Source organism: Aptenodytes forsteri, unplaced genomic scaffold (genome assembly GCF_000699145.1).
Source record: "Aptenodytes forsteri isolate BGI_AS27 unplaced genomic scaffold, ASM69914v1 Scaffold14, whole genome shotgun sequence".
In the NCBI taxonomy this organism is placed as follows: domain Eukaryota; kingdom Metazoa; phylum Chordata; class Aves; order Sphenisciformes; family Spheniscidae; genus Aptenodytes; species Aptenodytes forsteri.
This window is the reverse complement of record NW_008794457.1, coordinates 829,142-841,096: the sequence shown is the minus strand read 5'-3', so window position 1 is coordinate 841,096 and position 11,955 is coordinate 829,142. Positions and strand designations below refer to the sequence as shown.

Here is an 11,955-nt window from a genome sequence, read left to right as displayed (position 1 = left end):
GTGGTGTTGGGTCGACGGTTGGACTTGATGATCTTAGAGGTCTTTTCCAACCTTAATGATTCTATGATTCTATGAACAAGAGCCCAACAGTAACTGTTAATTTCAAAGCACGGTAACCTAAAAATATGGAAGCTAGTTAAAAACAAACTGAGCAGGGCGGCTGTTTCTGTGGTTCCAGGGGATATTAGAAGAATTACAGACCATGCAAATTAACAGAAATAGAACAAACAAAATGGGTATGTGCGTAAATATTGTAGTGAGGAAGAAGAGCCTCTGCAAAGGCTGGCTATGACTTACAGACCTGTTGAACGCAGAAGTAGATAAAGATCCGTCTGTTTGGATTTGCAAAAGCCATTTGGAAAGGTCCTGTGTCAAAAATTCTTGAGGAAGGTAAAGGAAACGTGGGATAAAGTGAAGGAGCTTGTGTGGTTGAATGATCGGTGACACGATTAGCTGACGGGTAGGAAGCAGGGCAGAGAAATGAATGGCTCGTGTGTGTGTGTCATGCCCCCTCTCCTCCCTGCAGCTGAGGACGTTCACCAGTGGATTTCTGTGGGGATGTGTACCACACCTCTGATGTTCACTACCTTAATAAATGACCTGGACGTCAAATTAATAGTAGGACGATATTTTTTGCTGATGATATGAAGCTAACTAGAGTTGTAAAAACAAGGGCTGACTATGGATGATAAAATGGAAGATGCAGTTTGGGCTGGGTAGATGTAAAATGATTCTCATGAGGGGAGAATAAACAATCCAAACTTGACACAAAAAATGGTCTCTGAGCTGCCTCTTACAGTGCAGACACAAGTTCTTTGTGTCCTGGTTCCATGGAAAAATCAGCTCAGTTCTCATCTGCAGTCAAAAAATAAAAGGAATAATAGAGACCAGGAGGGGGAGGAATAGAAAACAAAATGGAGAACATCATTATACTGTTGTCTGTAATAATCACCGTGTGTTTGTGTTGTGAATGGTGCTTGTGGTTCTGGTTTCCCCCTGCTTCTCAAAGACGATACAGAACTGGAAGTGTAGCAAGAGTATTAAGAGGTATAGATGAGCTTCCATAAGAGGAACAGCTGAGTAGACTGCGAGTAGTCAACCTTGAGAAGAGACCATTGGGGAGCGGGGTATGAATGAGGACTTTGTTAACTTTCTCAAGGATTTTAGAGAAATGCTATTCCCGTCTCCTCCAATTCTAAAAATGCAAGTACCAAGCAAAACTAGCTTGGACAGTAATTGAATGGTGGAGCTGCAGGATGTTGCCTTTTCAAAGAGCTTACAAAGGTTCAGAAAGCAATCAGATTAATGGAGGAAAATCTATTGGGGTGTGAAATACAGGAAGACCACCTTTTGCTTAGGAAATTGTGTAAAATATATGTTGGACAATGAAAGAATGTTCTTGGAAAGTACAACTGTTTGCTCTGTCCTGTGCATCCACTACCAGCTATACCTGGAGACAATACGTTAGGCTATATAGACATTTGTTCTCATATACTATATCTGCCCTTATGTATTTTTACTCTCTTGTTAATCACCTATATAAATAGGTTTTTTTCCTGATATATGGGAAAAAAACCCCAAACTCCAGAAATTTAATTGCTGATTGTTTTCTAGTCCTTTTCCTACCAATTAAGAGCTAAAGAGTAGCTGTAGTTTGGAAAGCTGTCAGTCACTAAAGTAGACTGACATTTTATGTTGGATTCAAGAAAAGACTAAAAAAAGTAGTGGAAAATCTTAAGGTAAAAGTGTTGACATCACTAAAATGATTTGTGGATTGGGGGTTTTTTACCGCTATATTTCTGCTGCAGGAAATCTTGTGGCTTGGCCATTCTGGCTTGACTGATATTTTGTTTGATTTTTTTTTTTGAAGGTACATGGGAATAGGACTTTCTGCTCAAGGGGTCAACATGAACAGGCTTCCTGGTAAGTCACTGTTAAGGTTTGTTTTGGCTTTTGATCTGTGTTAAATGTTCATTTGAAATAAAGTTTTTAATTTGCATATATGAATTAGTGAATGTGTGTTTCTGTTAATGAAATGTCATGACTATAAGTGTCTTACATCTGGAAGTTTCAAACTATTGAGTGTTATCCTAAACTGAGTTACTGGTATTGTTAATGTAGCCATGATGATTTTAGCAGATAATAGAAATTAATATTAAACCAATGAGTAATGGGTAAGATGATGAGCTTTCAGACATGCAAGCTCTTTGCGTCTGAAAAATAAGTAGCAAAATAATTTGACATTTAATCTGTATATCCTACTTGATAAATTTACATGAAAGAATCTGAAAATGACAGGAAAATTGGCCTGTCATATTGTCTCTCCTCTCTTCTTTCCCTCTTCCCACCAAAAAACTAGAAAAATGTGATAGAGTGGTATTTCCAGTTAATATTGTTGCTTCCATTGTTGGAAATGTTTGTTTTTAGGTTTACCTCTAAGTTGGTTAAGTAGCTTCTTTTCAAAAATAAATAATCGGTAATCTTTCTTTAACAATATCCAATTTATTAAATAAAATTATGATTATTAGGTTTGGATCAACATAGTGACTTCTGTAGCAGGGATTCTTTCAGCTGGGTTTGAAACTAGTGTTTCTGTGTTTGGTAGAAAGTAAATGTTCTTCAGGTGCCAGAATGAATGACAGCTGGTTCCTAGTGGTGGGAGCTTTTTTGGTCTTGGGTGTGATTTACTTCTGGTGGAGTTGTTTTAAAGCTGAAATGTGTGTTCAACCCTTATCTCCAAAGGAGAATGTTTTGTGAATGTCCTAACAAGAGGAAGAGCTTCCATAGAGTTTGCACTAAGACCCTTGTGAATTTACTTCTCAGTGAGGATTTTGCTTTCATCTTCACTTACGTATTCAGAGAGCGGAACATGCTCTTTTTTTTTTTTTCCTTATAACCTCCAATTGAAAATGTTGCAGCATTGGAGCAAAATCCCTGACTATTCTGTTAACAAAATATGTGATCCTGTAGCTCTGTTATGAACTTCTGAAATGTGTATTTCTATAGCTACGTTTCTGAAATTCTGCTAAGACTGCAGATGGAGTCTCAGCAAGAAGATGAGAAGGAGACTAAGACAGCCAGGGTCCTTGGATGATTTCGGGAAATAGCCAACTTTCTGGTGCCCATTCTTTTAATTGTAAATCTGCTGCTGAATTTTGCAGTGGAACAGCTGCCTTATCTTGTTACTGAAGAGAAGCATGGAGAGCTTGGAATGCATGAGGGAGCATATGGGACCTTTTGCATTGATAAAGAAGAAATTTGGAATTGTAGACTAATTGCATTAGTTCAATTAAAATTTCACTAGTGAAACAAAAAGCATTGCTGTTTTAGTGACAAATGTCAGTGCAGTGTGTGTGCCATTCATAAATCACAACGATGGTTAACAGTTGCAGGCAGACTTTCCTTTTCCAGGTACCACTTTGATCATGTTTGATCGACCTTGAGAGTCGTCTTTTGGCCACTGTTGGAGGCAAGTCTAAGACCTGTTGGTCTGACTGAGGCACAACCTTCCTTGCATGTGTTTTTTCTCTGGTAATTTCAGACCTGCCCAGAGAGCTTGTGGAACCTCTAACTTTGAAGATATTTAGGACTCAGCTGGACGTGGCCTTGACCAACCTGATCTAAATAGACCCCCTTTGAGCAGGGGTTGGACTAGGTGACTTCTGGAGGTCCCTTCCCTCCTTAGTTATTCTGCACTTCTGTGATAACTCTGTTTTATGGGAGAATGGTTTCAGTGACACCCATGTTTTAAAGAATTTGCATCTTACTGCAAACTATATTTGTTAATAATTGGTATGAAAACTACAGCATATACACATTGGAGGTAGAATTAAGGTCACAGGTCTCTATCCACTCGGAACTAGGCCAGGGGAGGAGGAAGGCAGGACACTGCCAGTTTCCTCAAGTGATACTTGGTTCCAAAAAGGTAGGTAGTGTCTAGATCAAGATGATCTGGTGTCAGCAGGTATAGAAGTCTCAGTTTTCAGACTCCTCCTCTCTCTGCACTCCCTCTCCCTGCAATCCTCCCAACCCAAGTGGGTTGCGTGCATGTACAAGATGAAGCATGAGTCTAGTCCCATCATCTCTTCCCAGGGCTGAAGTGCTTGGCTGCTTGGAAGAGGAGTTGTTTGGCTATTAAGGGACCATATTCTGTTCAAGAAATGGCTTTCTGGCTTGTGCAATGGAAAGATGGGTGGGATTGCTTTATAGACTTGGCCTGTAGACTGCTGGTTGGATTATGCTTAACCTAGGATTCTCCTGGCATTATAACACAGATCTATCTATCTATCTATATAAAAAAATCCACGGTTGAATACTAACCTGAGATGATATGTACTAAGTGTCATAGGTGTGCTGTCCTGAAATTGAACAGCCAATGTAATTTCTTTTTTCCCTTTAGAGACTAAAAATTGGCCAAACCATTTCTGATAAATGGCTGATAAAGCCCAAGAGCTACATGAGCAGTATTTTGTGGCCAGTTTGAATCAAAGTGCCTGTATACTACTGTTATTTCTAGAGTGTATGTGGTGAATGTGGAATTCTTTTCTCTGAGTGAAATAAAACAAAGTGAACTTGAGACTTCAGATAGTGCTTATTTAGCAATGAGTTGTACAAATTTGATCCTATGAACCTGTTGTTTGTTTGATCACATGCAGATTATGCTGCCAAGAGTGATTTTTTGCAGGCATAGTTAGGTCGATCTCCCATCATCTGTGTAAAATGAACTGCATGGCTCTGTATTACAGCTCAGTAATTATCTTCCTGGCTTTTGGAGAATGAGTCTGATTTATTTTGTTATAGTATATTGCTCAAGTGACTGAAGTGAGAAACATGTATCAGGCTTAACCGTTATCAGGTCCTTCACAGCACAGAGTAAGTGAGAGCTCACAAAGAAGTGACAGACTTTGGAGTCTTGACTTGGCTTCATGTCAAAGTGTAATTTTAACTTTTTGTGACCTGAAACCCTGCCAGGTTTGTCTCCTTAGACCCTTTCTAAGTCACTTCTGCTTCAATTTTCGCTCGGTGTGCTGGCAGGGCAGTATGTGACCCACTACAAGTAGTGGTTTGGGAGCCCAAAGCCTGGTATGAGAGCCAAAGTTGGTCCCTTTCTTGTTCCCACTTTCAGTGGGGATCCTTGGCACCCTGTCAGCCCTAATTCAAAGAACAGTCTTGCTGCTGGGTTCTGTCTCAAACTCCTTTCACCCCCCACCCCAAGAACAAACGCTTTGGCCGTATCCAGTTCCAAGTCAGGGCATTTGTGCTTTATGCCAAATTTATTCTGGCTTCAGCCCAGCTCTGTGCTGGTGGGGATAGTGCTGAGCTTTCTCTGAAGGTTGGAAGTGTGGTTGGAGCAACCTGAGCGTTTCCTTAAACTACCCCTCTCTGCGCTGTGAACAGAGACCGCTTTTAAAAGGAGAGTGCCCTGTCCCTGTTTGACTCAAGGTTTCTGTGGGCTGTGCTTTGAAATTCAATCAGCAGGTCTGAAATTATTGTGGGTTTTTTATTGAAGTGCCAACTTTCGTGACCCTGACAGATCTTGATGATTTTTTTTATTATTTTTTAAAGTTTTAGAAGACATTTAAAACACTTACTAATAAACATTCAGCTTTAAACTTGTGGCTTTTATTGAAATGTCTGCTCACTTCTTTCCCCAGATACAATTTTTTTTTTTTTCACGTGTGCTCAGCATTTTGGTATCTGAGGATGAAATTACATGTTACAGCTGAACTGATCTAACTCACTGTCATCAGAGGAGAGAAACCCGACCCTTCCTCCCCCCACCTACAGCTGCAGTGTCCCTCTTCTTTCCTTGTGCAAGCCCCCGGCTCTGGCACTTGTCACCTCCTTTGCCAGGCCAGCTTTCAGGCCTGGCAGGAACCTGCCTGCTTTTCTGCTGTGCTGGGGTTGTGGCAGGCTGGTTCCTTCAGAACTCATGGAGCAATGCTCTTACCTTTGCATCCTGAATGTAACAGCTGAAACATCCTTTCTTTTTTTTTTAATATTTAGCCCTCAATCCAGTAAGTTTTTATGAGCCCAGCTGAAAATGTGTTGGTGGTTTGCTACAGGTTTCACCTAACCTTCATAAAATGGAGAAGATAGGTGTTCCTGTCTTTAATATGGATGAGATGTGCACGCTGGAGATGATTCTCCTCTGCATGTGGTGTTCTGCATTGGTTCAAGTCCTTCATGCTGTTGAGAGATAACGTTTCATTTGTTCTAGCTCTTTTGAGGGTAACCCAGCAGGAACATACACCCAGGCAGAGAGGGAAGGAGGGATGACTCTCTATGGTAGCAGCAAGGTTTTAATTCAGCCTAAAATGTTGTGAAACCATACCCTTAGGCATACCCTGCTTCATTTTCTGAAACAGCATAGATAGGATCTGACCGATCACTTTTAGAGACTTTAAACACCCTCTGGTTAATAACCGACTTGCCCTGCTATGCAGCATTGCACGTTAAAGGGAGTGCCAGCTTTCACTCACCATTGTTTTGTTTTATGAAACTTTGATTATCTTTTCACCCTTTCAAATGAAAAGCTACTGCTTGGCTTATTCACTATCTGCCTGCTTCAAACTCCCTATGAAAAGAACAAGCTTTCAAATTCAAGAATGTTTTATAGGCTTGCATTAGATGCAGCCAGATAAACCAGCAGAATTTGGTGTACAGAAACCTGCTCTGTATTGGGGTTTGGCTTCTGGGACTGTAATGCCTTAAGCCAGGTCAGCAAAACCAGAGACAGTTTGTCCAACTGTCCTGTGTCTTTGTTCAGCAAAGGGTCCTTGTGAGTGACCTGTTTCTGTAGACAAAATAAAAATGAGCACTGGGAATTAAGACTTCCCCATGTTCCCTTCCTCTGTGAAAGCCATCTGTCCTCCTCTGTAAGCCACCAACATGATGAACGGGCTTTCCATTTTAACTTTGTTTTGGAGATTTTGAGATTTTTGAGATTCCTTCCTTTCCTTTGCGTTCTCCTCTTGGTGATAGGTTTCTGTTGACATTTGTAGATAGGACTTTATTTCTTCTCAGCTTATCTTGCATGTTATCACCGGAGATGCAAGCAGGGAGCAAGGCTATTGAGGAATCTGTCTTCCTGTTCCTTCCTTTGAGAGGAAAAAGATACTGGTTTCTCCCCTAGGGATGTTCACAAGGGTTTTTCAGGCAGGTGTGCTCCTTTCCAGGGGCGACCAGAGAAGGGAGGCTGGGTAGATGTTGTATTGTAGGAACCAGTGAGAAACTAAAGGAACTGGGCTTGTTCATCCTGGAGAAGAAAAGGCAGAGAAGGGATCTGGTAGCAGCCTTTCACTATCTAAAGGAGCTTGCAGAGAACATGGACACAGACTTTTCTCAGAGGTGCAGAGTACGAGGAAGAGAGGCAATGGGCACTAGTTGCAACAAATACAATTCTCATGGGAAATAAGATAGTAACCCATCCCCAACTCTGATGAGGGATACTAGAGGCTTTATCCTCAGATTTTCAAACCTCAATCGGACAAGGCTCTAGGCAGCCTGATCTAACTCTTAAGCTAACCCTGCTACGAGTGGGAAGTTTGGCTAGAGACCTCCAGATGTTCCTTCCAGCCAGTTTTGTTCTTTTTTTCCCCTGTGATTGCCAGGGGATCTTTCTACTTCAAATGTGTTTAAAGAACTTCATTTCCATGTATCAGCTTATGCTTTGGGTTGTCACTTTCTGTGACTCCAATGACAAATCAAGGACCCGTGCTAAAGGACTTAGTCCCAGTGGTAAATATAATAATTATAGAAGATGAGACCTCACCAAATCATCTGATCTGAAGCTAATTCAATTATGCATCAGTCCTGCCTGACAGGTGTGTGTCTAAACCAGTCTTTCATTATCTTTCTGGCAACTTCTTCCAACACTGTCCTTGTGTTGGAAATTTTTCCTGATGACTAAGCTGAATATCCCATGTAGTCTAAGTCCATTACTCTTCGATCATGTGGAGGTGGAGAACAATAAATTTCTTTCCTCTTTGTAGCTGTATACATAAAGACCTCTATCGCTGCTTTGTGGTCTTATCTCTAGACCAAACATCCCTGGCTCTTCACCCTGTCCGTCATGTTTTTTTGATTTGTGACAACTCTTGAGTTGGTCAACTTGTTGACCTTTTCTGAACTCTAACCACTGGATGCATCACAAACATCAGTGTCTTACTCCCTGTAGTAAAAGAAAACATTAAAATTCAGAGCAAGTCCAGGAAGTGGCTCTTATCCCACGCTGCAAACAAGGGCAAAGGATAATCCTTGCCAAGCTTTCACAATTTCTAAGGCTTAAGCAGGGAGGAGAGAGGAAGAAGCTAGGAGAGAGGAAGAAGCTAGATGGTTAACTGGGAAAAGAAGGGCCTTCCCCCTTGGCTTCTAGAGCAACCAGCAAAAGCCCTGAAGTATGGGATTAAATACATGAACAGGATGTGGCAAACAAATAGTCATTCAATCTGTGTTCAAATCCTCCTGGCTAAATCAGCATTTTGGGCACCCAGCTTGATTTTTCTATCTTTAGAAGTAATTTCTGTTAAGTTTGTTTAACTATTTATGTAGCTGATCAAGCTCTGTCTTAAAATACCTTATGGTATTTGTCCTGCTGCAAAGCTCTTCCAGAACTATCCTTAAAAATAGTTGACCAAAACGGCACGTGGGATTTCCATACGGTGTCTTTTAGAGTCTTATATGGTGGTACTCGCACTTCCTTGTCTCTTCAGTAAATATACTTCAGATGTAACTTTTCTACTCTATTTGCTGTGTTGAGGAAATAGAGGAAATCAAAGTTTTGCTTTTAGTTTAGATGTAACTTTCATTATGTAGACTATCCTTATTGCAACTTGTTGACACGTTAGGAAGGCAGATGGGTGGAAAAAAGGACAAGAAAGCAGTGGCAGTCCAAGCTGCTGACAGTGTAGACTCCATGTGTCAAGGCTGAGCGAGCAGACATCAGGCTATGGGCAGGCTGCCTGTTGTGCTCAGTGCACGTCAGGTTGAAGTAAAGCTACTCATGGTCGATGCCTGTGGAGTGTGTAGGGAACCTTGGAGCACCATGGAGAAACCTGAATTCTGTTCCTCCCCTCTGTTATTATCCATAAGGAAGGCTTAATGCTGTAAAGAAGCATGGAGACATTCAATTTACCTCCCCCTCGACCCCTGTTTTGTTCTTAGTGTTGCTATGGCTTTTCATGGAGAACTTGAGACCACTGAGGTTTCTAGTTAAACCACTCAAATTATTCAAGAATGGCTGGAGGAAGCCTTGTGACTTTTTAGAAGGGGCCTGAGTACTTGGTTTTACATGATCATTGCTTATAGTCCTCTCTTTCTTGCCTCTTTTCCTTGTATTTTCTCCTTGCACTTTGTTGGGTCCTCTTCAGGACTAAGCACCATGGAAACCTTTGAGTACTGTTTGATAGAGTTTTGGGATAAAAGTGGTTATTTGAGTAATTTAATCAAAGTGGTACCAAAATGTATACTTGGTTCAACATTTAATATTTTTTTTATGGCAATTTGGATCTGTTTAATGTTACTTCTGCTAGATTGGTAATGGCAATACTGTCTATACCGTGTCCTGCTGGAGTTATTCAATGAAGAGTTACTATATAACCCAACTCTGCTTGCCATTCCACATTTAAACCTTTCCCCTTGCTAGTTAGGAGGAGATTTGACTTGTCAGGAATTTTATTTGTGCAGTAAGTATAACCCAGATTGAATAGTACCCAAAAGCTTCATTTTGGTGTGCTATTTGCGTATAGATAACTGTACTATCCATAAGGAATTTCATAAAGACATCACTTATTTAGTACCTGCATAAATTATAGAGTATGGCGATTAATTTTTGTGTGTCAGGTTAAGGAAAATACGGGGTTGATACTGATTTTTTTTGAATAAATAATAAATAAATGTGCATTTCCCCCAAAACTGCTTACGGAAACACCTCCAGGACTTAATTACACATGCAGTCCTTCAGCTGGCTGTGCCAGGTCCTATCCACAAACTGCTTACACTTCTGGTACCCTCTCATTTATCCTAGCAAACCAGTTTGTGGGGCTGCATGTGAACTGGGTCATGTAATTGGGTTAATAATAATGGGCGGGGGGCACTGCTTGATTTTGGGGTTGTTATTAACTTGGATCTGTTCTGTGGCCCAGTTGATCACACAGGTAGTTCAGGTTGAAACAACTGTGAAACTTTATTCTACAGAAACGCGTGGGTAACAGCGGTCTGAGATTATTTTTGATAGAAACAAATATTACTCTCGCCTAAGATACGTGCTGAAAACCTTAATTAAAGACTGAGCGTCCCCTCCAATTAACAGTTACCCAGCTGATCATGGAGACTGTTTTTTATGAAGGAACATCTTGCTAGGGCATACTGGGCTGAAGCTAGCTTGGCTGGCTGCATCTCTCCAGTTTTTTATCTGTCTCTGCCTTTTTTTCAAGTTGTTTGAAGATGATGGCTGGATACCTTTTATTTTGGTGGTTAGTCAGATGATATTTGAACTTGATTGGATTGTTGGGGTTTGTTTGTTTTTTTTTTTTGCACTGAGCTTTGTTTCATTCAGTCACATAGTAAAGCATTGAAAACAAATGTCAATGAAAGCACATGCTTGTTTTGGTGGTACCTATCTGATACCTTGTAGTCCAAATGATCAAGGGACTGAAGGTTTGTGAAGCTACTGAGCTCAGAAGGGCTGTTAGCTATTATTAGAAGGGCTGTGTGCTAGTAGTGGCAATGCCCGGGCTTATGGAAGGGTGTCATGAGGAAAACTCAAACATGAGTGCTGGAGGAGAATCTTATCTTGGGATATTTCTGGGCTGAATGCTGTGTCTGGTTTGCTGCTGGTGATTACATTAAAGAGGCTGGGATGTGCATGCCATGGTTATTAATGTCCTAGAGTACGATGGGATGAGAGCATCTACAGAAATCGTCCTGGTGGTAGTGGAGGAACTCTGAAATCAAAGGACAGTGACTTCTTGCAAAGAAAGTGTATTTTAGAGGAATCCAGTAGTAGTCTGAAGTAGAGGCCACCAGTTCATTCACAGTAAATCGATGGGGATGCTGTTAATCACTCCAAAGAGGTGTGAAAGATCGAAGCAGAGAGCCTCAGACCTGCAGTGGGTGCAGGAGGAGGGCTATGATCCCACCACTGCTGTCTCTGCCTCCCCAGGCTGAGCAAACCCTACAAATGTATTTTGAGCAAGACACAGTGGAGCATCTAGGAAAGTGTCCTGTTGCTTAAATGCAGGTTACTTGGGAGCAGCTAGCAATGCCAAAAACCTGAGGTTCAGTAGGAGCTGAGGGGATAAAGCAGCCTGAGAACTGCTCCAAAAACTTTACTTGGGTAGCCTTGTTGCTGCCAACTTAACTAGGTTTTGACCTGAAAAAGTAATTTGTATCTGTCTTCAGCATCCTAAGAGGTTATCGGTATGTTTAGAAATTGCAGGTTTTGGTGCTGTGTAATAAAAGAAATGAGAGTGAATTGGGTCAGTCTGTTGGTTCAGCTCCGGAGTTAGTGATCCTTTTGTGCAGAATGGATTTTTAGAGGGATTCCTCACCACTCGAGAGCTCATCCGGACGAATGAAGATTATGGTGGAGCTTAGAACAGTGGTGGATAATAAACATACATACACTGCCAAGAAAAAGGTACACATTACAATAGATTTAAGATTTCTGGCCTTTGTAAGTCAGCGCCTTTTGGATTTGTCTACGCGAGTCTTATTTTTTTGGAAGTGGGGTGTATTTTTTAAGTGAACCTCCTGGTTGTCACCACTTGCTGTGCTTTTATTTATATCTTCAGTTGTGCTACCCTTGTTTCTTCTAAACTAAACTGAAAGATGCGCTCCGGGACTGCAGTTAGTGCACTCCAGCCACTAATAACTATTCAGTCCACAGGACAAGGCTAAGTAATGCGAGGTAGCCATCCCCTTTTAAAAGAAATAATTAAAAAAAAAAAAAAA

At 41.1% G+C, this 11,955-nt stretch overlaps 1 protein-coding gene across 2 annotated transcripts in view; it reads left to right on the top strand.

Annotated features, from left to right (window-relative positions):
• RANBP10 (RAN binding protein 10) overlaps window positions 1-11,955 on the top strand; it is an 80,775-nt gene that overhangs the window by 20,829 nt on the left and 47,991 nt on the right. For both annotated transcript variants that reach the window (XM_019475006.1, XM_019475005.1), the window contains exon 2: window positions 1,871-1,923. In XM_019475006.1, coding sequence (XP_019330551.1) covers window positions 1,875-1,923 — 49 coding nt within the window. In that variant the 5' untranslated portion in view covers window positions 1,871-1,874. The remainder of the gene's footprint in view (window positions 1-1,870; window positions 1,924-11,955) is intronic.